The sequence below is a fragment of the Pseudogymnoascus destructans genome, assembly GCF_001641265.1.
Source record: "Pseudogymnoascus destructans isolate 20631-21 unplaced genomic scaffold scaffold_31, whole genome shotgun sequence".
Taxonomy (NCBI): domain Eukaryota; kingdom Fungi; phylum Ascomycota; class Leotiomycetes; order Thelebolales; family Thelebolaceae; genus Pseudogymnoascus; species Pseudogymnoascus destructans.
The window spans coordinates 1-25052 of NW_020167550.1; the positions used below are offsets into that span (position 1 = coordinate 1).

The 25052-nt window shown below is 48.6% G+C and overlaps 8 protein-coding genes across 8 annotated transcripts; 3 read left to right on the top strand and 5 right to left on the bottom strand.

Moving 5' to 3' along the window:
* Positions 1-356: 356 nt before the first annotated feature.
* VC83_08929 (uncharacterized protein) lies at positions 357-1271 on the bottom strand (the record flags this gene model as incomplete). Its single annotated transcript, XM_024472470.1, has 1 exon — positions 357-1271. The coding sequence occupies one exon, from the start codon at positions 1269-1271 to the stop codon at positions 357-359; it is 915 nt and encodes a 304-aa protein (XP_024320007.1).
* A 720-nt stretch (positions 1272-1991) lies between these two features.
* Positions 1992-4921, top strand: VC83_08930 (uncharacterized protein; the record flags this gene model as incomplete). The annotated part of the gene is made up of 6 exons (XM_024472471.1): positions 1992-2037; positions 2089-2514; positions 2562-2666; positions 2711-2930; positions 3035-3662; positions 4661-4921. The coding sequence occupies 6 exons, from the start codon at positions 1992-1994 to the stop codon at positions 4919-4921; spliced, it is 1686 nt and encodes a 561-aa protein (XP_024320054.1).
* Positions 4922-7231: 2310 nt separating this feature from the next.
* Positions 7232-9574, bottom strand: VC83_08931 (uncharacterized protein; the record flags this gene model as incomplete). Its single annotated transcript, XM_024472472.1, has 5 exons — positions 8107-9574; positions 7927-8057; positions 7737-7834; positions 7546-7685; positions 7232-7334 (listed from the first exon to the last, which is right to left on the bottom strand). The coding sequence occupies exons 1-5, from the start codon at positions 8343-8345 to the stop codon at positions 7232-7234; spliced, it is 711 nt and encodes a 236-aa protein (XP_024320049.1). The 5' UTR covers positions 8346-9574.
* A 35-nt stretch (positions 9575-9609) lies between these two features.
* Positions 9610-13035, top strand: VC83_08932 (uncharacterized protein). Its single transcript, XM_024472473.1, has 7 exons — positions 9610-9951; positions 10025-10969; positions 11073-11077; positions 11133-11320; positions 11372-11961; positions 12029-12234; positions 12291-13035. The coding sequence occupies exons 2-7, from the start codon at positions 10739-10741 to the stop codon at positions 12601-12603; spliced, it is 1533 nt and encodes a 510-aa protein (XP_024320051.1). The 5' UTR covers positions 9610-9951; positions 10025-10738; the 3' UTR covers positions 12604-13035.
* A 1471-nt stretch (positions 13036-14506) lies between these two features.
* VC83_08933 (uncharacterized protein) lies at positions 14507-14821 on the bottom strand (the record flags this gene model as incomplete). The annotated part of the gene is made up of 3 exons (XM_024472474.1): positions 14507-14624; positions 14672-14702; positions 14761-14821. The coding sequence occupies 3 exons, from the start codon at positions 14819-14821 to the stop codon at positions 14507-14509; spliced, it is 210 nt and encodes a 69-aa protein (XP_024320050.1).
* Positions 14822-17181: 2360 nt separating this feature from the next.
* VC83_08934 (uncharacterized protein) lies at positions 17182-17697 on the bottom strand (the record flags this gene model as incomplete). The annotated part of the gene is made up of 1 exon (XM_024472475.1): positions 17182-17697. One exon carries the CDS (start codon positions 17695-17697, stop codon positions 17182-17184), a length of 516 nt encoding a protein of 171 aa, XP_024320046.1.
* Positions 17698-20220: 2523 nt separating this feature from the next.
* VC83_08935 (uncharacterized protein) lies at positions 20221-21979 on the top strand. The gene is made up of 2 exons (XM_024472476.1): positions 20221-21023; positions 21073-21979. Exons 1-2 carry the CDS (start codon positions 20471-20473, stop codon positions 21513-21515), a joined length of 996 nt encoding a protein of 331 aa, XP_024320045.1. The 5' UTR covers positions 20221-20470; the 3' UTR covers positions 21516-21979.
* Positions 21980-22171: 192 nt separating this feature from the next.
* Positions 22172-24812, bottom strand: VC83_08936 (uncharacterized protein; the record flags this gene model as incomplete). The annotated part of the gene is made up of 2 exons (XM_024472477.1): positions 22172-22474; positions 22560-24812. The coding sequence occupies 2 exons, from the start codon at positions 24810-24812 to the stop codon at positions 22472-22474; spliced, it is 2256 nt and encodes a 751-aa protein (XP_024320048.1). The 3' UTR covers positions 22172-22471.
* Positions 24813-25052: the final 240 nt, after the last annotated feature.

Sequence of the window (25052 nt, forward strand, 5' to 3'; positions counted from 1 at the left end):
TGGAGCCCATCGATGCGACAGTGTCGCGATTGTGGTAATAGGGCTATTAAAACAATGACGAATGCCAATAATTGTCCTGGCATGCTTGTCAAAGGCTCTGGCGGCCCAAGAATAGAGTTCACACATCATCACTATGCCACTTTCGGACACGCTGATACATGCTGCAATAACCTGCTATCTTTGCATCGTGTTGGCCTTGGGTATGTCTCGCCTTTCTAAATTTTATCATTAATCGCTCGGCTGTGGTCAGCTCTCTCGTGGTTATTATCACAAATCATCTGCTGCCTCGTGTAAGTTCTATTTTTCATTGCTAACTGACCACAGATCCTCAGCATTATATTTAAAAATCCTCTCTATCAGGGTATTATCATCGCCGCACCACTCCACCACACTTTCCACAATGGCTTGATGTCCAATCCCTCATATCGTGTATGCGGCCAATCGGATGCAAACACTATCTGGTTCGGCGCAACTCTCAGCAGCTCTTTCGCCATAGGCTCCAAATCCAGATGTCCAGCATCTGGGCTCAGCCGATATGGTGCAGACATTTTCAAATATGTACTTCCTTGCGATAGAAGGTTGACGAGCGACGTAAATCCCGGGAGGGAGTATGGGTCACCAGCGACTGGATATCCAAAAGTACCGGATAGCGTTGGGCATCCAAAATGATCCAAGCAAACCTTCACTCCTAATTTCGGAACAACGGTCTCCAATACAGTCGCCGTATTGAGCGGGACATAAAGCTGCAACACCCAGCCATATGGGCGTATTATGTCCGCATATTGTTGCAAGGTGGCCGTGAGCTCAACTGGATCCATCTGCTGGCTCACAGATTGCAGGTTGATTCTGACTCCTCGGACCCCTATCCTCTGCCACACATCGAGAGTTAAAGAATTGATTGATTTCGGGTCGAATGTTACAACAGCGCGCCCATTTTGAGGGCCAATCCTGCGTAAGGCGTCGAGCATGCACGAGTTATCGTTGCCATAAATTGATGGCTGAACAAGGACGATCTTATAGATACCCAGTGTTGACTCGAATGTTAAGGCGTCTGATAGAAGATGAGGTTGGGGGGTATATTGTGCCCCTTCGGCGAGAGGATATTGCGTTGGGTCGACTACGTGCATATGGCTGTCCCATGATTTGTGGGGGATCTTTTGAAGGAGTAATTCTCGAATAGAAGCTTTCTGTGTCGGGCGCGAGCCGGTCCAGTATTGTCTCCAAGATGATGCTCTGGCTAGAAAGAAAATAGGACGCATAAAGCGCCTCATGATGGATCTGGCTAGGCCAATCACAGATATGATCATTCTCTGCACAATCCTTTAAGAGATATTATATAGAGTATAGACGAGATAAAAAAAGTTCGTAAAAGGAGGCTCGACGAGAATTCGCGTGGCTACGGCATCACCAAGTCTTGTAAAAAATGCGAATATGAAGAGAAAAAGAGAATTATAAATATATACCCAATTAGTGCACCGGATAGATGACTCCGTAATGCGTAATTGCGTGTCCTCGGCATGATAAGATACCACTAGCTACGTTGTGGTCAAAAATACGATTTTGTTAGGTCGGTAACGTGTTGAAGTCGTTTGCCGCCGCGTTTGCCATCGGAAGTTGACCGAGAGCACAAACTTGTGGGGTTTGTGCAACGTGTGCACGGTCTCGGCGGCCAACTTCCGAGGGGAGACTCCCTCCATCACCCGACTTCACTCCTGTCAGCTTCATGGCAGAGCCTACACTGCTGGTGTCAGGTTAATATTTCTGGGCAACTTCACTCTGGTGCCGAATCCGGGAAGATATAACGGATACCACGCGAAGCTCACGTTTTCCCCCCGCAAAATCCGCAATGAACGTTGGGTCACGACTACCCCACATATAACAGTTGAATAAAGCTGGGGTTGCTTCCCAACTTTTGCTATTACAGTTTTGGCACATTCGTTTCACATTGCTGCTTATTTACTGAGGGGCCATGTTTGACATCAATCCGTACTATGTATTTCACCATTCTGGTGATTGCATCAGGAAGTATTCCGAAAGGTACGGCATACCCGAATCTTTGCCGCTACAGCCACTAACTATATTATATAGGATACGACGAAGGAGGGTTTAGTGCCTCTGTTGGATTGAAGTCATTCAAGAATGATTATGGGCTGGTACCCTCGCTCTGGAAAAACGACCCATCAGGCCTCGCAGACCGCAAAGCCAACATATCATCGTTTGGCGTTCTTGGTGCGGCGTTCGGCTCCTTAATCGCCCTTGCTCTCACCGACAGACTGGGTCGATTACGATGCTGGCAACTGTTTGTTGTACTATGGGCTAGCGTATCTTTCATGCAGGTCTTTTCGTCTGGTATTGTTGGCTTCATGCTATTTGCCAGGATTTGGGGAGGGTTGGGGTCCGGAGGACTTACCGTCGTTGCACCCCTGTATCTCTCCGAGATTGCTCCTGCAAAGACCAGAGGAATTATTGTCAGCATGTATATGGTGCTGCTTCTCACATTCTGTCGATTGGTAGGTCCACCCGAAGCCTGATGGTACGACAACACCACTAACTATAACCAGGCTTCTTCATTAATTATGCTGTGAACGGCACTATGCCCGTCGGTGCTGCTCAATATCGCCTTGTCCAGGCTATACCGCTCATTCCTGTTGGAATTGCTTTCATATGTTCGTTTTTCCTGTCCGATACCCTCGATGGCTAGCATCCAAAGACCGTGGCCAGGAGGCTCTTGCGGTTCTTGAACGTCTTCGCCACTCTGATAAAAGCGACCCTGCTTTGTCCCTGGAATATGAAGAAATCCAGCAGCAAATACAGCTGAGACAGCAAAACCTTGCTGGAGTCCCAATATGGACAATTTTCAAAGAGGTTGCTACGATATCGACTTATCGCAAACGTTTCTTACTGGGCGCTGCTATGCAAACTGTTGCACAGTGGAGCGGAGGAAACGGAATTACTTATTATATTCCCGAGGTACGTTTTAACGTGTCCATGGGTGATATCTGCTAACAATTAAATTAGATTTTCACCTACGCAGGCGTAGTTGGAACCAATACCTCTCTAATCACTCGGGGGCATACGGCATTGTGAAGCTTGTGTTTACAATGGTGTTTACCTGGGGTCTTGTCGATGTATTTGGACGCCGCCGATGCATGCTTACTGGCCTCGGACTTCAATGCATTACCCACATCTACATGTCAATATACATGTCCATCTTCGCGGACTCCGGCAACAAGTCAGCATCCGATGCAGCCATCGCCTCGGTATTCATCTACGCTGTTGGATGGTCAATCGGTCTCTGCACAGTGCAGTACCTCTATGGCACGGAAATATACCCCACGCGCATTCGCAGCGTGTGCTATGCAACAAACATGGCCCTGCACTGGTTCTTCCAATTTGCCGTGGTGCGCGTAACGCCAAATATGTTCGTGAGCCTTGATGTTTGGGGCGCGTATATTTTCTGGGCGATAGTCTGCGCTGTTGGATTCGTCCTGCTTGGTATTTGGGCCCCTGAAACAAAGGGGATTCCAATGGAAAGAATGGAGGAGCTGTTTGACGGCCCCTGGTGGATGGGCTGGCGTGCTAAGGTCGATTTGTCAGAGGTCGGCGTGGAGAACCATGCAAGAAATGAAAAGGAGAAGCTTGCCAATAGAGATAGAGAAGTTGTAGGTTAGATTTCATGTGGGAGTGATAATAGCTATATTTTTAATAAATTTTTAATATTTCTATCTAAATCCTCTTGCCCTTCGCAATTACGATCCTCAAGTGGTTCCGGTTCGCTGTTGATAAGTACGCGCTGGCCATGCTTGGAACTCCGCCGTTTCGGAGGAACCTATCCCTCATTCAGAAGGAGCAAGTCTTGGCATAAATGGATAATCGATTAAGCTTTATAAGTTGGAAATAGCTAAATGATATGATGCCCAATAGCAAGCTACACTGTTGTGTTCGAAATATGATCAGACCAAATTCATATCATAGGAACCGAACCATGTGTCGTTCGTAGCTGACCCTTCCATCCCATGCATTCCGAAATCGAACACAACGTTTGCTAGCAATTCCAAGAGCTTGCTTCAATTCTGCCGTCTACCAAAAGTATCTAATGGTGGCGTCGAGCGGGCTGGGAATAATCCAATTCGTCAATCTGTCCCGTCAAGGAGATGCCACGTCGGCGAAGGATCAGCGGCGAACAAACTCGCACCCCGCTCGTATAGCTCATGCCAAAACAAGACGACTCCGTATAAATGAATACCAAGCAAGCAAAGCTAGACAGGCACTGAAAGGTACCCAGGGTGGTGAAGACCGAAGTATAATAGCTACGAGCGGCGGGCAGCCAATCCCTGACGACATGGTCGTGGTAGAGCAATCGATATTGCCTAGTCCCGTACGTGAATTTTGGGTATTTGATCATAGTGGTCTCTATCTTGTCTGTTACGATTCTTCCACGTGGAAAATTCATGATAAACATGTCTATATCTGTGGTAAGTATCGGGTTCCAGTCGCGCCCAACCAATCAGTCTGAGCAACCTCATCCTTCAACAAATACCTTATGTACTCCGTTTCAAAAAGGATCCTAGCCTTTGTTCGATGTGCCGAGTCAAGGGTTACAGACGGAACATTGGAGAAACGACAATTTATCTTTCCTTCTCTAAAGATTGTGACAAAGTTGGTAAAAGGGCTTATTCATGGCGAAGATTCGAACCCAGGAATCTACAAAGCCGGTGGCGTGGGAGCCGATGTCCAGACAGTCTCCCTTGGACACTCACTCCAGACTCCCAAAGACCCCGAGCATCTACCTCCCAAAAACTTCTGGCAGGCGTTTGGCGATCAACTCAGAGTCATACCTAAATTCTTTGGATCTGACCCCTCCAAGTTTGGCGCGCGGGTGACCATTGCGTCGATGAGTATCGCGATGATGGCTTCTTAGTTAACAAAAACCTGAACAAATGTCATTACTAATACATTAGTAATGCTTTATAAATGAATTAGAGTCGTACCTTTATTTGACTCTAGTAGAAATGTAGCAAATATAACCTCGTTAATCTTAGAAGCTTTAACCCTCTTAAAGGTCATGTTAATCTTCCCTTTTCAATAACACTTTAGCTACCTCTATATAGAAGCATACTACCATGAAGTTATCTTCGTTAAGGATTAAATCTTTAATGTACTATAATGCATTAGTAATGTATCATCAAACACGCAGGTTTTTTTTGGGCAGCGAGCCATGGGGGGTAGCGAGAATTTGCCTTGGGATGAACCCAACGACTGCCAGCGCCCGTGTTCACCTTGATAACAAATCTAGGCACAACCGTGCTAGCAACAGTCGCGGTATTCATTAACTGGTATATTGTTGGACAGAAGACTGCCGGAATTATCGTTTTTCTCTTTCTTTTTCTTATGGTCTACTTCTACTTCCTTGTCAAGTATCCTAGATTTCTGGTCGCTATTGCTTCAGGGGCTATCACCCACGTACTAATCGTCGGTATGTACTACAACTTTCCGTTTCGGGGAATTTAACACCGTCGTAAATTACCTCTGATACTAATTGAGATATAGAGTATGAATTACAGGTCCGTGTGGATTGTAGAAAGGCAGCAACTGCGACGGGCCAGGCATTTTATGAGATATATTTGTTAGCCCCCTATCGGCTTCTTGCCCCCCCCCCAACATAGATCAGAAGCTAATGCTTAATTAAATTGCAGTATTATCAACTACCTTTGCAGTAATTAGTTTCGCATTGTTGCCTACATATTCACTAACTTCCCTGTGCCAATTACGGAAGGTTTTGTTCTTCGCAGAGACTTGGGGACTTCATTATTCCTAGGCTGCGCACTACTCGCTCAATACTCGGCTCACTCGCTCAGTGGGTTACTCAGCTGGGTGAGTAGCTGAACCTTTTACTCGACTCGGTGAGTGAGGTCAATACTCAGTTACTCTGTAAAAACCCGGTGAGTACTCGGCTATCACGTGTAAGATTTATGCATCATGTGAACAGTCCCTCATACGATTAATACTGTTTTATGGTTAAGTTAAAGTATTACATCTATTAGCATCACTCTCGCCATCTCTAGTAAGCTGTGAGAACGAATCATGTATATTCCTCTATCTAAGTACCATGATTATCAGAAGATTATTAGAACGCTATTATCTATTATATATGCTTAAGAACATCCCTCCACCTTGCTTGATGAGGCCGGCCAGACCTACTAATACCTAAAGTATTTATAGGGTCTTGATGAGGATCCTCGACTGAGCGGAACGAGCTATGAGTCAAGATAACTGTGTATAGAACTTGTTCATAAAATGTCTCTTGTGTGAGAATATGATCTTATTATAGGTATTAACCTACATAATTCTGGTAATAATCTGGTAATCCTTACTTGTTGAGGTTGCATTTGATTGATTCGCATTTGATAGAGACTATCCTTCCCATCTGTGACTTCTTTTTGCAAATGTCTGATGCAAGATGTGTTGCCATAGACTTTGGGCCAGCAGACTTGATTGCAGGATGCGTAAGGGCCTTCGAACAATAAGTACAAATAACACATGGTTCTCCAGAAAGCCGGTCTGCTCCTTGGTGATAACTTCTCCAGTATTGAGAACTCCAGTTGGTTGAATCCCATGCAATCTTCATAAGGAGTTTTGTAGTATGATCTGAGTGTTGTTCATACCATCGTGATAGCTTCCACCACTCAATGAATATATCGTGTGTATCCTTAGTCCATTTGACGAATTGGTTTAACTTGCCAATATATTCAAGGCCTGCAGGGACTTTGTAAGGATGCCTGTCCCTCAGTGATGGAAAGGATCTGAGTCGGGCAGGTTACGGTCACATGATAAGAGTTAAGGCAGGTTAGCTGAGTCAGACCCGTTTCGGGTACTTAAGGAGATTGACCCAACGGGGGTTCCTCTCTTCATCTTTTTTGTATCCTTCGTAGTAGACCTATAGGATAGCATCCGTTTAGCCTCTGACTCGCACTCTCATATGCTATTACTGTGAGCTGGGTGCCCTGTGTCCTTACAGACTTAATTTAATGAGGATAGTCGTTGAGAAGACGGAAAAGAGTCTGAGAATACTGTCAGAATCAAACAACTCTGAGTATTGAGATGGCATTTGGCAAATTGCTCGATTATCAGAAGGTTACCAGAAGTCTGGCTACGATGAAGTACTTAAATACCTGGTTTTCCAACGCGAAAGGTACTCCAGCGCTATAACTTTAGCAACTCAAGTTCTCCTCTACTCTAGCTCCAGGAACAACATATCCTGTGCAGCTGATACCTTAGCCCACTTTTCCTTATCAAACTTCTTAGAGTAGACAAGTAAGAACGCCTCTTTGAAGCTAGAACTATGAGTGGATATTTGCAACCATCCATTGTCGACAAAATTGTAAGACTTTGGGTACCACTGCACAGGTCCTGGTAATTAGGCCCACTTTCCAAACTGCCTGCTCGTACAAACAGAAATATTTATGTGGTGGGATAACCTCATGAAAAGTGCTATAATAAACAATTAGTATTGCCAGAAGATTGCTAGGATGATCAGAGACGTACCCTTCCTCTACATCAACCCACGGCATATACTCAAAGAGACGCTCAGGCTTCTTTCTCAGCTTTCCAGCCTTTCTCGTATATGAGTGGATACAGCTATCCCAGAAATGTTGCCACTTGCGGAAATTGGACTCTTCATGGGCCTATCAACTATTAGTATCACCAGAAGATTACCAGATTATGAGGTAGCATACATCAATGTGCGCTTGAGTTAAGAGAGCCTGGGTGCTAGTGATCTCTTCATCGGAAAGCTCATCCGGTAGAACAGCCTCGTCATTTAAAATATCTCGCGCTGTAACATAAGCTCCAACTCCAAATCGTCTTCAACCTCAGTATCCTCCCATTCGCTGTTATGATTGTCATCGATTGGAATACTTGAGATACCCTCAAATGCAGCAAGCTCAGACAGAAGTTGTTTGGGCGGAGTAGATGGTGGGGCTTGTGGAGAAGAAGAGGCGCTAATATTCTTGACTTTCTGATTCGCAATGCAAGATGCATGGGTACCCTTCTCAGTCCTGTTTATAGTTAGATTGAGGCTACCAGAGATTACCAGTAGGAACTTACCGAACACGAATACGCTCAACCTTCAATTCATTCTGTAGACATGTCTTGTCTTCAGTAGAGGCAGCGATATACTTTGCAGACTTATATAACTTCTTTAAGTAGTAGCTCAGATCAGCATGGTCAGCCTTGAGTGCTAAGTGAACAGCCTTCTCATATTCAGTAAGGTTGGAGACGCGGTGGTGAGCTTTGATAGTATTCACATTAGTGGAGAGTTCTTCAGGTGCCTTGCGTTTCGCCATACTAAACACGTGATTAGCAGAAGATCGCCAGAAGTTCTGGCTATAGAATCAAGATAATAAACTTACTTGAAGTCCTAGTGAAGAGGTGAAGGCGCAAAAGGGAAGAAGAATGTGTAGATTGGAGGGAGTAACCAAGGAAGGTGGTTCTAAGGTCGTGGTTATTTTAAAGTTGCAAATAAAAATATTCGTGAAGGAATATTCACCTACAAAGAATTATTGTTCCAAAAGCAACACCACAACATGCACCTTCATATAAAACACATACCTTTCAACCTCTACCTCTTTTCTATACTCTTCTTCTGCAATATTCTTCCTACAAACTCACTGTAAGTACACATATCTTTTGATCTACTTCTTTGTCTTGTGTTTACTTCACTAACTCACCTTGATATTAGCAAATGGCTCGTACCAAGCAAACTGCTAGGAGATCAACTAGTGGCACAGCACCAAGGATGCCACTTGGATTACGAGCTGGCTCTGGGCTTGGTGGAAAGGGAAAGGAAAAGGCCGTGGGCACAGCAAGAAAAGCTCCAGTTCGCTCATCTCAAGCTAGCAACAATCATGCTCAGAAGGCCACGCGCCGCGCAAAGTCTGGTAAGAGGATTACCAGAGGATTACCAGAGGATTACCAGAGGATTACCAGAACTCTCTAATAAACATATAGGCACCAAGGCTCTCCGCGATATCAGAAGACAGCAACTCAATACTAGCCTAATTATCCCAAAGCTCCCATTCCAACGTCTTGTTAGGGAAATTGCAGAAGACTTCAAGTCCAATCTTCGCTTCCAGCAATCTGCTATCCTAGCTCTTCAGGAAGCTGCTGAATGCTTCCTCATTCGAGAATTTGAGAGTATGATGTTTAAACATAGTGATAGGGACATACTAACAGTTATAGTGATAAACCTTCTCGCTATTTATGCGAAGAGAGTGACAATTCAGGCAAAGGATATGATATTGGTTCGGCGTTTGCGGGATATGATGTTTTAATCATGGAGCTGTGGGCTTAATCGATGGAAATGTGTCTCACCCAGGAATTGAGTTCTGGCAACCTTCTGGTAACCTGGTACCTAAAGGCCAAAGGTTATAGTGTGGAATAGGACATCAACAATATGGGAATGGAGTTATGGAGTTATGGAGTTATGGCGTCTTGATCAATGAAGTCGCGCCCCGTTTTTAACATAAGTAATGGCTAATCAAACACGTGATATAACTGAGTTGCCAAGACCCATACTAGGTACTCAGCAAGTGAGTAATCCTCATTCAACAATACTCGGGACATGAGTGAGTAACTCAGCTGGGTGAGTAAAAATTCTACTACTCGACTCGTGAGTACCCAGTGCGCAGCCTAATTATTCCTTCTCGCCAACTACCTCAACTCAACGACGTCTACTGTCGACCATCGATTGCAGGACAAGGAAGTCGACATGAGTCTTCGCGCTCCAGCCCAGGGCGGAGACTTGAAAAGTCACGACAGGATCTACTACAGAAGCAGTTTGCTTTGCAGAAATCGATGAGACGGAACTTTGTCATTTATGGATTGGGGTCCCAATTTCGGAGGCGAATTTGCCAAAGAAATTTATACATCGATCATTGATGAAGTTCAAAAGTAAGTAATACGATGAAGACTATTGCCCCCCCCCCCAACATAGATCAGAAGCTAATGCTTAATTAAATTGCAGTATTATCAACTACCTTTCCAGTAATTAGTTTCGCATCCGAGACATTTATAGCTGCACGGAGGGAGTCACCCTCTCTGGTTTGGCGTTCCAGTTTGCAAAATCGAGGCTAGAAACTAGCACCGAAGCACATAAAGCCACGTCCTTATTAATACTTCTCTCTGCGTCCATCAACAATGGAAGGCCTTTTCCGCCATATCTTGAGGTGCCATCAGATTCCCAAGAACTGAATGAGCCGGGGTTTCGAGCTCTGGCTGCTATCAAGTTGGCACAAAGCTGCATGGTGGATTCGCTCTCAAGAGTTGTTGAGCCTGTGAGGGAACTGGTTGGGGAGGTGAATTTTGGCTATCAGATTGTCCGACTCAAATGAACAAGTGTGAGGCGAAGTGAAGCGAGGGTGAACAGGGTGGTGAGCCGAAGCAATACTTCTGTGTCAATTTCGCGTTACACTCTCGCGTCAATTCTGTGGTACCAGAGTTTGACCATTATTAGCTTACGTGCCTTGCTAGGTGCTTTGCTCTTATTTTCCATAATTCGCCATTTGTGAGCCATAAGCCCCGAAAGTGCAGTTGTGCCAACGCATCACACTAGGACGCCTACGGAGCTCAGGTGGGGATTGGCATATATTTCAGGTTTATCACTTCGCTATCCTTGTCTCCACTGCAGCTTTGTCGTGACAGTTTGTTTAGTTGAAACGACATAGCAATCACAGCAATTATGAAGGCCTCCCTTGTACTGCCATTCATGTCGGTGGTGGCAGCGGTGCTCGATCTCACGGTCACGACAAATAGCGGGCGTATTGCAGGACATAAGGCGCCAGAGGCGGAGGGTGTGTATGAGTTCCTTGGTGTACCTTTTGCGAAGCCGCCGGTTGGGGAGCTGAGGTTTGCGCCGCCGGCGAAGTTGGGGCCTGTGGCGTCGAGTGTGGTGTTTGTCGCGGATAAATTTGTGAGTTTTTCGGGTGTGAGTGTTGGGGGAGAGCCTTGGGGGAGATATTTTGGACTAATGGATTCTACAAAATGGAAACTTTTGCTGACTTGAGTGATTCTAGTCGAAGTAAGGAATCGTTTATGTGTAGTGAGGTCGAGGGTATGTGCTGACGAGCGTGTAGCAATTGTCCGCAGACGGGGGTTAAGGCGGTGGACTACCCAGAGCACACGCCGCAGTCCCAGAAGATCATTGATGCTTTTGTAAATACTCTTGGGAATCCGGTGGGAGAGGATTGTTTGTACCTGAATGTGTGGAGCAAGCCGACCGCGAAGAAGAACAAGCCTGTCGTGGTGTTCTTCCACGGAGGCAGTGAGCACCTCCGGTCATTGTCTGCTTTCTAAAGCTAATTCTGCATTCTAGGATGGTCGATTGGCGGCACAGACACACCCTTCTTCACCGGCAAGTACCTCGCCGACGCCGAGGACGTCGTCGTCGTCACTGTGAACTTCCGCCTCAACATCTTCGGCTACCCCGGTGCCCCTGGCGAGTCCCAGAACCTGGGCATGCAAGATCAGCGCCTGGCTGTAGAATGGATCCACTCTAACATTGGCGCCTTTAACGGCGACTGCTCAAAGATCACCATCTTCGGACAGTCCTCAGGAGGGCTCGCCGTCGACTTCTGGGCTTACGCTTATAAGAGCGATCCTATTGTCGCGGGCGTTATCGCGCTCTCTGGTAACGCGTATAGCTTCCCGCTTAATACGCTTGAATTGGCGGCGCAGAACTGGTATAACGTGTCGGACCAGCTCGGATGTGGAGCGCAGGGAAATGCCATGGCATGTATGCGGCAGGCGAACTGGGATGATATTCGTGCTGCGACAGCAATGGTCCCGTCACCGCCGGGAACGAGCCAGGCGCGCGCGCAGCCACCGTTCCAGGCTACAATTGATGAGAAGCTTGTCTTCTCGAACTACTACGAGCGCGCACAGGCTGGGAATCTGGCCAAGATTGTAAGGAGGGTCCCTTGCCGAAGTTTTGTGACTTTTGGGGACTTGATTAATGGGCTAACGATTGCAGCCATACATGGTTGGGAACAACCACAACGAGGCCGGATACTACAAGGTACCCGCATACGGACAGGGTAAGATCTTGAACCAGTCCGTGTGGGACGACTTCAATCTCGAGTGTTTCACCTGCGCGACTGCTCTCGAGGCCGCGCAGCGTGTCGCGAGCGGTGTCCCTACGTGGCGCTACAGACATCACGGTGACTGGGATAACACTAGGTCCGTTCCTTATACTACAGTATATCCACCAATAGCAGATGCTAACCGCTTTCCAGACTCTACCCCACCAGCGGTGCCTACCACGGCGTGGATCTACACATGATATTCGGCGCCTCCGCCGACGTCAGCGGCCTCCCCGAAGTCGGCGCCCAGACAGATGCTAAGGGACACATCCAAAAGGCCTACGCTGCCTTCGCAGCTGACCCCGTCCACGGGCTCACCAAGCAAGTTGGCTGGCCAGCCTACAACCCTAACAAGAATACGTTGATCGAGCTGTCCCTGAACAATAACCCGCAGCCCGTGTATTCGAAGGCGTCGACGCATGATGCGGAGTGTGCGCAGTTCTTAGATAATTATAAGGCGACGTAAATGGAGCGGACCTTCTACTTCTAGCGGCATATGTCACTGTTAAATGCACTATAAAGCCAAGAGATCAGATATTGCCGCCGACTCCCCTAGAATATCATTGATAAAGCAGAAAAAAAAAGGGCCAAAGATACGTGGCGAACCCAATGGCAGAGTATAAAGCGGTGACTACATTTGTGAAGCTCGCAATCCAAGCAGGATCCGAACTGGCCGATGCTTGGCATGTGGGCAAAACCACAATGCTGACAAATGGAAGCCATGAACCTGCCTGTGAAACATGTACAAGGAGGAAGTAAATCTATAACTTATTGATAAAAAAGACAAAAACATACAACAGTGGGTATTCGCTGGTGGTCACCCACCCAACTACTAATCCACCGATCTCAAGGTTATGTATGGCAGAGCGGACGGGATGCCCAGTTCTCTTGAGTCTATGGTCGTATGTGATAATTACTTGTTTATCGGAAGATATATACCATATAAACCCTGCTCATAGGCTAAACCACCGAGAGTACCTGCGATTTTCGCTCTGCAACTGTCGGGCCATGATTGCTAGATGATCACCTGATGAGCTTCTAACCCAATAATCCACTACGATTATCTCCAATACTGCAGAGGGTTCCATGACTAACGTGGTGTGTGTTAGAGCTGCATCTCACTTAAATGGTACTTACACCCCCTTTAAATTAAGAACTCAGCCTCACTCCCGAACGAGTTCATGGACATAACCGATGTTTATCTTGAACTCTCATGTGGAGGGAGCTTCGTTGGGTGGGTTCGACTCGGGACGGGCAAATTCCATAGAAAATGACCAGCTCCAAGATGGTAACATCATCCATTACTAATCATCCAAAGACGAGATTGACCCCCTTTTCTCTACAAATGGTTCTCCAATCCACCTCCTCGCCTTCGTCACCCCTCCGCCACACCTCTTTAACGATCTTCCATGCTCCGAGTGTCCCAGAAAATGCCATCGTCGCAATGCTACGATCCTCTTCACTTATTGCCTCAACGGAACTAATGAACATTGGCCATAATAGCGCGGGCATTGGACCAGCCCTCCCGACGACACGCAGGCAAGCAGCCGGAGAGAAATATCCATGCTTTTGTACTTTTTGGATGAGACGATACTATGATGTTATCACAACACTCTCTTTTGGCACACCGTCCATCTCGTCAACTTCAACACCTCTTCTCCCGTTAAACATCTTAGGGGCCACACGCCCCACAACGCCGTCGACTCCCTTCTAGGAATGACCACAAATTTTTGGCACATCATTCACCGCCTCTCTCTTCTCTGCGAACTAAAAGGAGAAATACAAAAGGCAGAAGCCCGCAGTGACACTATGCTACTCCTCCAAGCTCGCGCACTTCAATCCCGACTTCCACTGTGGACATTTAGATGGGAAAGGGAAAGTGACAGATTACCTTACCTCGCAGCCTACAGACCATATGGCGTGGTCGATCCTCCTTTCTGCTCCATATGTGGATACGCTCTCTCAGCTATCGAGACCAAAGCCAAGTGGCCAGCCAGTTTTTTACAAATACTTTGGCTAGTAACATGAAAAATAAATACCATTTGCATCCAGCAAATCTGCATATATATACATGAACCCCATCGGCTGGGATCAGAATAGCACCCTGTGTTAGCCGCTCTTTTTGCACGCTCAACACCGACTTCTGGCTTCTCTAATCTAGCCCTTTCGCCGTGCTTTTCAATCTCCTGTGCTCTGGCGCCCTCGGTAATCCATGGAACTTCCGTCTCCTTGCTCCATCTTCGACTTCCCCCCCTCGAAGCCGTTCCGCGAGCTTACTTCCACCCCGTCGCCACGGACACCTACTCCAGTTAGCAAACCTCGCGATCAAGGTAGCCATTGTCGCTGCAATTAGCCAATTAGCCATCCCGTTAGCCGTCCTCCTCATCAGCAGTCGTATTATCGTTAGCTGCACCGGCGGTCGTCGCGAAGGGGTCGACACCGTCTTCACACGGTGGGGTACGTGCGTTGCTGTTCCCGTGGCGCTCGCTATCGAGGTGGGTCCCGAAGCGGGAAAAAAACGTTATTTTGACGACACCAGGTCGTCTGCGAGGGCGGTCATGTTTTCTAGTCGGGGTCCGTGTAAGCATTGATGCTCGGATAGCGGTTGGCGGAACTTATATACCATTTGGAGGTCGTCGGTCGCGATCGCTGTGGGATCGCGATTTGGAGATCGATCTACGCATGTTGAAGGTCTTTCCATACGTTAGAGGACCTTTCCATGCATGTTTTTACCATGCATGTTGACGGTCTTGCCGCGCATGTTGAGGATCTTTCCACGCGTGGTCGTTCTCTCAGCTCGTGGCCTCGTGTGGCCTCCCTATAGCTTCTTTCAACATATGTTCTCTCAAGTCGTGATCTGAACGCCTTGCGCCCGTCCGCAATAACGATTGCTTCTCAATCGATCGAGCCAAAGAAAAAAATCATCGAAGATCAAAACCGAGCGCAAAACATAACAAGCCTCCTCACACCAAGCCCCTGCAACTCTTACCGCTTCTCCTCACCCTAACGCGCAAACATAACGAATACTCAGATTTTCTCATTTTCTCTGGAGAAAGAAAGAGAGGGGTCTTCCACACCACGGGGAGAGGTATTTATGTCCTTTGGTAAAGTGCTCTTATTGCTTTCTTTCGCGAATGTTCTCCCGCTCTGCCCTTTGACGAATGAAAAACTTGCCGGCTTTGGTCTGACCAATATAACCCTTAGCCACCGTGTAATTGATGCCATAGCACAGATAGGAACCACGGGGGGATTCGAAGCCCATACTCTGTCGCTGGTAGCGAGGGGAGATGAGATCATATGATCCCGTGACTCGGGGGCAAAGGACTAATATTATGCTTGTGGCAAAACCCCTTCTGCCCCAGTAGTAGGAGACATGGGAGTGATACCACTGGGAGCGAGAATATTAATTCGTTTGGTGCCCAATGCGATTAAATTTTCTGGCACATTGGTTTTGGCGTATCGAGGCTATGGATGAAAGCATCGGAGGCCTTGGATGCGGTGCCATGGCGTGCGAATAGTGTATATCCCGTGACTTCAGGAGGCAAGGGAGCCAGCGGTGGCGAGGGGTCATGTGAGAGTTGCTTATGCTGTGGATATGATGTGAGGGATACGCAAGGGGTAAATCGATATTGGATGAACCCTAAGAGTGCGTTACTGTCCGAACCCTAACCACTTGATGAAGCTCCAAGGCACAACATCGTCTTTGCCCCGAACCAATCCTCATGCAACACCCTCCTAGCAGTTACATTGTCAGCTGCAGTTCTACCTGTTACCGCCCAGACATGGAGCACCGTGGTCTCTACATAATCCCCAACAGCCTGCATTAAAAAGAACTTTGGTACGTCCCAGTGCGAAGGGACTTTCTCCAAGAATTACTACCCCAGGGAGGTGAGAAGAGCAGTTGCATAGAACGCGAGGAAGAGGCGAACATAGCACGAGAGTATCTTCCAATGGGGAGGTATGCAGAGTACTTGAGTAGCGACGAATGAAGTGAAAGCCTCTAGAGATGACCGAAAGAGCTGGTGCCAGGTTATCCTATGAAATTGACGTAATGTATCCGCTTCTCGAATTCTACCGAATAGTGGAAGGCCAGTTCTGTGGCTCACTTCTACCAAAGGACTGGTAGATTCGTAGATGGAGAATGCAGGGAGTAGGACGGTAATTGGCCGAGCAATGATCTCCTCGAGTGTGATATCCCCTATTCGAGAGAAAAGTGCTTGCTTATATCCAGGGACGTCAATTTTCGGGTTGGGAGCTGGTAGGAAGGCAAATATTGCGTCTAGAGCTATGGGCTATTCCTTTCGTCACGAATTCGCCCTTGTTCGGAATGTGTTCTGGGTGATCTCTCGAAAAGGCAGGGAGCCCTTTTATGGACTATGATGTGTTGATATTCCGGCGGTTAAACAGGAGACACCATGCTGTAAAATTTCGCCCAAGTCCTGATCGAGACGCAGAGGACCGAGATTGCTTTAGTTTTGGAGCTGTTCCCGCGCGCAAATAAACTGCTTTCCATAACAGCAAATCAAAAGCTCGTAGATGGAATATCCAGACCAATGACATAAATACGCCATCATAAGTGCTATTCCCTGTAAACACCGGAACGTTCGATTGTTGACCATAGTACAATTTAGTATTCTCCCCTCTGTAATAAAATTTAAGTATTTCACGATATTTTAAGCGTTAAATCTGGTTTGTGAGGGGGCAGTCAGGTGAGGTGAGTGTGGTGATGCAGAAGGGTGGGTATGTGATCGAGGTAAGGGAGTGGCACACCAAGCGTCCGACAATGCGGTGCGGAGGGGAGGAAGCAAGGATGGTCAAGTTTAATGAATCAATTTCAACTATCAATTCCAATCTAAAAGATATGATTTTCCGGCCATACAGCAGCGCGTCCGCTTCCTGTATTCCCAACTCCCCCAATCCTTCCAATCCGTCCAATTTTCCAAATCCCAGTCGTTCAAAGCCGCAATCCAGCTGCGGCTCGAATCTTTTTTTCAGTGAAACAACGCCGGCCAAAATTCAAAACTTTTTCAATGACGAGGATGCTTTAGACGTAAAGCATATGCCTCGCGTGCCTGCGCTTGGCGCCGGCCTTGGTCCCGATCAGACACTCGAGCTCGGTCTCCGGTGTGGACAGCGTCTGGATGTCGTCTGGGAGGTTGTATGCGTTGCTGCAAGGGAAGGTTTGACACCCGCTCATCGGGGTCTTGCTGTTCTTCGGGTACACCATCTTCACTCCGTCGTGGTCATCCGGGTTGACGATGGCGCTGACATCGAAGTAGTTTGAGCCGGTGAAACCGTCCCAGCGCACTTCACCGAGCATGCCGGGCTTGTTCTCCTTGCCCTCTGTGACGGTGTACCAGTTGCCTATCCATCCGTTGGGGAAGGTGGTCACTTTGGAGGCTCCACCGGGGAGGTCCATGGATGGGATTTCGGGCGAGCCCTCTTGAGGTGTGAAGATGACTTGGCGGTTTGTGCTGTCTTGAGAGACCATGTTGACGGTGTTCACGGCGGCGGCGACGGCGAATAGCGTCGCGATCGGGAAAGATTGCCAGAATTGCATTGCGGCGGTTGGGTTGTTGGTTGAGTTGTATATAGGTTGGATGTAGTTGCTGTGTGGCTGTATTTTTTTAAAAAATGTTTTATTATAAACTTCGAGTTCGAACTGGAGAAAAGAAAGAGGGCCGAAAGGACACGGTGGAGGGGGTTTATATAGACATCAGATCAGGGGCGTCGAAAGGTGAGCGTCGTATGCTCTGCCTGCGAAAGGGCGTGTGGATGGGGAGGAGGAAATCAGTGCGATTCATTGTGGACCCCCTTGCCTCCAACTTGACGTTATATGGGCCGGCCGTGAGAGGGTGAAGGGTCTGGCTCGGTGTTGGTTCGCCAATGGGTATCTACATGACGGGAGAAGTTGAGCTGTCATGCTTGGTGGGGTCGAAGTCGTCCGAAAACGCCCTCGAATGTGCCTGGCGGGAGAGTGTCTAGAACTTTGGGTCCCGCTGTTCTGGGTGGATCGACTATTGGATCTTGACTCGGGTACCTGGACGGGTGAAGAACCCTGGAGAATCGAACGAAGTGAACCGAGGTCGTTGAGACCGGGTGGCCAATGAGAATGTCTTTGGGAACATCACTATGGATGCCCTATGATCTGTAGGCGGGAGGCGACAAGGAAATGGGAATCCCGTGATCTCTCTCCTGCACACTGCACTTCACGGGTATCAGCCTCCCTTAGTAGAATGCATCTGGTTCGGGGTGTTTTCTGGTAATATGCATCTGGTTCAGAGCGCAACCGGTGTACAGTGTACGTGCATGCTGTTGGTGGTTTGTGCAGTGGAACCTGGTTAAGGGTAGTAAGACGTTCAGTTTGAGAACCCCTCACCTTCTTTACCCCTCGCCCCTACCTTCATTCCTCCCTTCCTTCCTCCCTTCCTTCCTCCCTTCCTTCCTCCCTTCCTTCCTCCCTTCCTTCCTTCCTCCCCTTCTTCCTCCCCTTCTTCCTCCCTTCCTTCCTCCCTTCCTCCCCACGAGAAATCAACGTGTGGTGATAGTGGGTCGTGAATTACCTTGTCAAAGATCATCCGCTTGTGCCTGCCCTAATGCCCTACCTTAACCGGTCTGCACCAGTCAGAAGCCGTAGATGGTGGGTTTTCGTCTCCACGCTCCTGCCGTACCGAAACATTGCCGTGCGGCGATGATGGGGGAACTGGATCTTTCATCGCACAGGGCTGACCTACCATCTCTTGCTGTTTGGTGATACCCTCCACCTTCCATCCAACATTCCACAGTAAGAGTATCCGCCATGGGAATACACGTACTGCATCTGTATGTAGATGCAGTACGGACTGAACAGTAAGCATACCGGCAAACACCACACACTACCACTGCCAACATCCACAAGTCCCTTACTTCCCATTCCCACGTACCGAACAAACGACCGACTTCTCGACTGAGACACGCAACACAGTGGAGCTGTTCGAATAATGTGGACCCTGCGAAAAGAGCGTTAATTAACGTACCACCCATCTATCCTGACACGACGACCATGATGGCCCCACGGCCGCGCAGTCGTTCCTTCCCCCTTCGCACCTTCCTCCCCAACGGTAACTTCCACCACGATGCCATTATCCCCCACCACGAGAAGTCTGTAGTCCGCCGTGGGCAGACATATCACTCCACCCATCCCCACGCCACCCCGACTTCCCTCCGCTTCCGCTCCCTCGTACGTATTATACGTACTCATTCTTGTTTTCGTTCTGGGCCCTGTCTACCTTCGTGTGGTCTACATCGTCGTCGGTGGTCGACGGTCTAGATCTTCTCGAAAATGTTTCAAATAAGGTTACGTCACTCGGATCTTTGCCACATTGGTTCGCCACGCGTTGCTGATCGCTACTTGTTCCTGCGCCGCGGGATGAAAAAATGTGGATGCGCTGGTCTTTGCACGCTGATCTTGACCCTGTTCCTGGGAGGGAGGGCGAGAATGGTGTCTGAAGGGGGTGTGTTTGGGGGTGATCGAGTCCTGTTCCTGGGACGCGGGTCGAGGGAGCTCTTTGCTCTGTCTTTTTGGCTTGTTGATCTTGACCCTGTTCCTGTTTCGCGCAGGAGGGAGATCGCTGCCTATTTCTCTTGGGCGGGTGAAGGGATCTCTACCCGTTCCTCGTATTCGATGGAGAGGTCGATGCCTGTTCCTAATTCGCATGTGGTTGAAGGTTTGTCCTATCTCAGTGCTATTATACATGTTATTTATAATGGAATCTCGGTCTGCTTTGACCAGGTGTCAGAGTAATCTGTGTCGTGGCGAGTTGAGTGCTCTGTCTTCTTGGTGTCTTGTATACGCCCTGTCGAGAGCCATTCGCAGTGCTAGCTTGACGTTGTCCTTAATGGGAGCGTATTTTATGTCATTGCTTCTACTGTGCCACTGTGCCGCTTGATTTAAAGACGACTTAAGTTGCATTATAAGGGTTGGGTTGCGTTGTTTCGCTTGGTGGTGGTGTTGTGGGATTGTTTTGGGAAAGGGGGGAAAATAGGGGAAAATAGGTGGGAGTGCCCACCTATTCCCAACTATCACCAACTCTCCCAAATAGACGCGACAGATAGTAAATACAGGCGCTTAACGTTTTCACCCACCTCCCTTTTGGTTGAGCCTATTTATTTACCGCACACTTCCAAACGCGTCTCTTGCACAACTTCCACTTTCGTCTTTCGTTACAACACAACAACAACTTTCATTTCGTCCGTCGTTACAACCCCACTCTACACTATCGTTTCATCACCCTTTCTTTTGTTTCCAATCAATTCAAACTTCAACGATCAATTCAATCTTCCAACTCGTCAAGATGAAGATCATCCAGGCCATTCTTTCCGCCTTCTGGCTTCTGACTCTCGTCCACGGCGTATTCGGAGTCGGAGTCGGTGGATTTCTCAATGCTGAAGGTGGCGACGATGGCGATAAAGCTGCCGTTGCCGTTGGTCACGAGGCTCCTTGGTTCACCATCACCCCTCCTTCTCTTCCAACGATCACTGCTTTCTCTCCCGACTTTGGTGGAACCAACAACATCTACAAGACCACCCCTGATGTTCCTTCAACCCCGACTGAGACTGAAGCTTCCGCCACTCCTGTTGACACTGCTGCCAGCACTAAGGTCACCGCTAACACTGCTGCCATCACTCGACCCATCGACTATCCAACTGCTGTCATCACTCGACCCATCGACTATCCAACTGCTGCCATCCCCGACGTCGTCAACACTCCAGTTGCCAGTGAGACCGTCGATATCTGGGTCGTCACCACCGTTTCCGCCTACGTTACGATCTGCCCCAGCCCAACCACCTTCACGCAAGGAGTTCAGACCTACACCATCACCGAGGCCACCACTCTGACCATCTCCAGTAAGTCCACCCCGTCCCCACCTTCCGACCTCAACTAACCCTTCTCCAGACTGCCCATGCACCATCAGCTACCCTGCCCCGCCAACCGTTGCCACCAACCCTCCTTCCGTCACCTCGATCCCTGTCCAGCCCATTGGAACTGCTCCCGTCCAGCCTGTTGGATCCGTCCTCACCCCCAGCGGCAGCCCCATCGTCGTCACCAACAACACCGTCACCCCCATCGTCAACCCTCCAGCTGTCTCCTTCAACTCCACCCGCACGACCTTCATCGCCGTCACCGCTCCCCCACCACACGCCACCCAGCCTCTCATCACCCTCGGTGGCAGCACGACTGTCATTCCCACCCCTGTCGCTGAGACTCCCGTCCCAGTGCCCAACACCCCGGTGGTCCCAGTGCTGCCGACCCCAACTCCTGCCACTGGAGGCGCGGATCGCATTTTCATTGGCCTTGGTGCTGCGTTCCTCAGCGGGATCGTCGCGGTCTTCCTCTGAGCGGCGGGTGTGCATCGCCCCTGTGCACATGTTTTATTTGTGTGTGGCTGGCGTGTTTTCAGGCACCATGGCTGTGGAAAAGATGGATTTGAGTTTGCGAATAATGGAGACTTTTAATGGGATATGAGGATAATGGATGCAGTTTGTTTTGTGCTCTACTTGACCTGATCTTGATTCTTTTGTTCGGATTCGCTCGATTACTATGGACATGCTGATGATGAGGGATCTGTTATGAATGGGCTGAGATAGGCTAGGGCAATTACTTTAATGCAAACTGCCGTCATTGAATCTATTCATATCATGCATGTTTATGTGAAATGAAGTGACGGAGTATGAGATGAAGTGAATTTGATATGATGAATTCATACCTGTGCTACCCAGAAGTGTTCCCAGAGCCTGCGCGTAAATTACACCTTGCGTCGCTGCCCACAGAACCACTCACACTATATGCAGCTCCTACAGCGGCTCAGTCTACCAGGTGAAACACCACTCCAAAGTCGGTCTGGGATTAACAAGGGGAGAAGTATCAAAATACACGAGAAATTCATTAATAGCCTTTTCATCAGTATATTGAATGCAATACGCTGTTACACTCGCGCCCCTCTGCTGCGTCGCATGTAGAACAGCCCATAGGATTTAAGATAGGTAATAGTATAGTTTGGCGTATGCAAAGATGCTCTAGTACTATCTATAGTTGACTTACAAAGTACATGAAAATCATAGAAAAATCCACACAGGCAGATTCTCAAAAGTCCTATTGTAACGCGGGATAACTCATTACCACCGCCAATTTTAGTCTATACCACCCCATAACCACTACCACTCTCTTCTTCTATAACTTACCCAAAACCCGCCATCCTCAAACAAGCGCCCAATGATACTCAAAAACGCTCCCATACCAAGTCAAGTCATCCTCAAACAGGGGCCAATAATACTCAAAAACGCCCAATACCAAGTCACTACACCGATGTTTCCGTGTCAGCAATGGAATGTGCCAAACGCTACAGTCATCATAGTCCCCGGTCATTAAAAATTTATACTCACATTAGTCCTCTTCCTGTTGAACGGCCATATATTGAAGCCGCGGGTCAAACTGTTCGTGGAATACGCCTTCTCGCGGACCCTAATCCCCGACTCCGGCGCAGCATTCGGCACTTCAGTGAGAAGTGGCACAGGAGCACCCGAGTGCGCAGAAGCAACCACGGGCACGGGCAGAGGGTTAGGCGGGGGCGCTGAAGGAGCCGCCGCGAGGGATGGAGTGAAATGCTCCTCTAGAACACCCCCTATAGGTTCAGGCTCCAGTTCTTTAGGTCTCCTCCCTAGCGTAGCAAATTTCGTCATCTTCTCTTTAACCTTCTTGCTTGTTGCCTTGCTAAGTGTTGATAGCCTGTCCCTTCTCCTCTGCAGCCGGGTATCACGCGCGTTGAAATAGTCCTCAAGCAAGTGCTCCGGGACCCATCGGTGAATGCCCAGACCCTCATGCTGACCCTCATTCGGGCTTGCGTTCTGATCTGCGTTCTGGCCTGCGTTCTGGCCTGCGTTCTGGCTCACGTTCTGATCATCGTTCTGACCGTCGATCTGACCCTTCTTCCGACTCACTTCCTGGCTCACGTTCTGGCTCGCATTCTGCATCTCGGGTTGTCTCGCATCCTGGCCCCCGTCCTGACCCACGCTCTGACCCACGCTCTGACCCACGCTCTGGCTCCCATCACTGCGCACGGAATTGGATCCTAGTGACCCGGAACTGACACCTCGGTAGTGTCTCACGCCACCTGGACGATGATCATATTGCCGGTACCCGCGGCGACGAGAGGGGGGCCTCAGGTACGGGTCCCTGTCATACATTCCACGACCCGCAGCATCAGCAGGCTGGCCTTGCTGGTTATTTTGCTGACGGTTTTGGTACTCAGCGAGCCGAGCTAGTGGATGCGTGTATTCTGATGGCCGACCTCTCGGAGGAGGCTGGTTCATGGGCTCTTGCTGCCCGTGAAAAGAATGCCGAAGTTCTGGTGGCGGTGGTTGCTCAGAAATCTCGGACCTACGATGGCGGTCTTCCGCTCTTGGAGATTGATCGTGAAAAGAAGGACGCAACTGTTGTGATGGTGACAGTAACGGCCTCGGGCGGCTAGAAACCGCCGTGGATCCAGAGTTGTGGCGTTCTTCTCGTTGAGGAGCATTGTTTTGCGATTGTTCCCATGGACGAGAGTTGTCTTGAAATTGGCTTCTTACACAGGAGCTGTCTTGCGATTGTTCCCTTGGACGAGTGCTGCCTTGCGATTGTTCTCTTTGGCGATTGTTGTCCTGCGATTGATCTCCTGAAGGAGTGTCACCTTGCGACAGGTCTATTGAAGGAACATCATCATCTGATTGCCCTCCTAGAAAAAAAACACTGCCGCGCCGCCCACTGCCACCCCTTAAGCTCAGATAAGGTATGATGCGCGTCTTGATTCTGGCTCCTCTAGAAAGCTTCTCGGGAACCGACTCCTCCGCCGCAGGTTCTGGAAGTCTAGCTGGTGGACATTCATTTTCGCCAGGGTTAGCTTCAGACCTAATACCAATGCGGACCATAGCTCCTCTTATCCATTCTCTATCCTCCTGTACAACTTCCCTCAAGGTCTGTCTCGCAGAAGCAATCCGCTGGCGTATTGTCCTTGTATTTCGTGCATGCGGGTCAGGATTAAACGCGCCTTGTGCAGGATTAGCCTGGCGCGGAGGCGGAGGAATATAATTAGGCTCCTCGTCCCACAGAGGCGGTGCTGGAGTAATTTCATCATCCTGGTTGACCAGGTCCTTGTCCTTTATTTTTCTCCAAGATCGAGATTTTCTCTCGTCAGTATTCATCAGCACAGAAGATTCCGAGTTCGTGCTATCACTCGGTTCTGGGACGGGTTCAGGTGAAGGGAGGCGAGAGTCTCGTTTATTGATTCCGATTAAGTGCCCCTCATCAGGAAATTTATTGGCATTGCTCTCATCGCTGACAGGCTCAGAGCCAGATCCAAGACTCATTGATGTCACCGAATTTGCGCCATCCATTGATATAGGCGGCGCAGTAGGGCTGGGTCCTCGCCATTCAGTTGGTTCTTCTAGCAGAGACGAGGACATCTGTGCGTGATTGACGAAATTCGGTGAACCGTCAGGGAAAATCATGCCTTCGCGTCTCGCAACTCCCAGCGTGGATGGCATTTCGAACTCCAGTATGTGTATCATTTCTGGCAGGCCACCGTTCTCGACTTCTGGGGCGTCCTCTCTAATGCTATCTTCTTCCCACTGGGGATCTATTCCAATATTGCCGCTCATATTGATACGACCTGCGTCCTCTCTAAGGATATCATGGAAGATAAAGACGGGAGGATATTCTGAGGGATTTAACGTTGATATCCAAAGTTGGCCGTCCCAGCTGTATTTATATGTAAATAATCTGCTCTCGTATTCTTGATCTTGATTACAAAGTGGTGGTACTGACACTATTCTTGGAGATATTGCAATATAATCAGGCGATTTTTAGAAAAATACCAAATAACAACAACACAGCAAAAC

Excerpts from the sequence above, each read along its gene's own strand:
- VC83_08932 (XM_024472473.1), top strand. The coding sequence starts at position 10,739 with ATGAAGGCCTCCCTTGTACTGCCATTCATGTCGGTGGTGGCAGCGGTG. Across the intron at positions 11,321-11,371 it reads GGTGTTCTTCCACGGAGGCA|GATGGTCGATTGGCGGCACA; the intron begins GTGAGCACCTCC and ends TCTGCATTCTAG. Across the intron at positions 12,235-12,290 it reads GGTGACTGGGATAACACTAG|ACTCTACCCCACCAGCGGTG; the intron begins GTCCGTTCCTTA and ends ACCGCTTTCCAG.
- VC83_08935 (XM_024472476.1), top strand. The coding sequence starts at position 20,471 with ATGAAGATCATCCAGGCCATTCTTTCCGCCTTCTGGCTTCTGACTCTC. Across the intron at positions 21,024-21,072 it reads CACCACTCTGACCATCTCCA|ACTGCCCATGCACCATCAGC; the intron begins GTAAGTCCACCC and ends ACCCTTCTCCAG.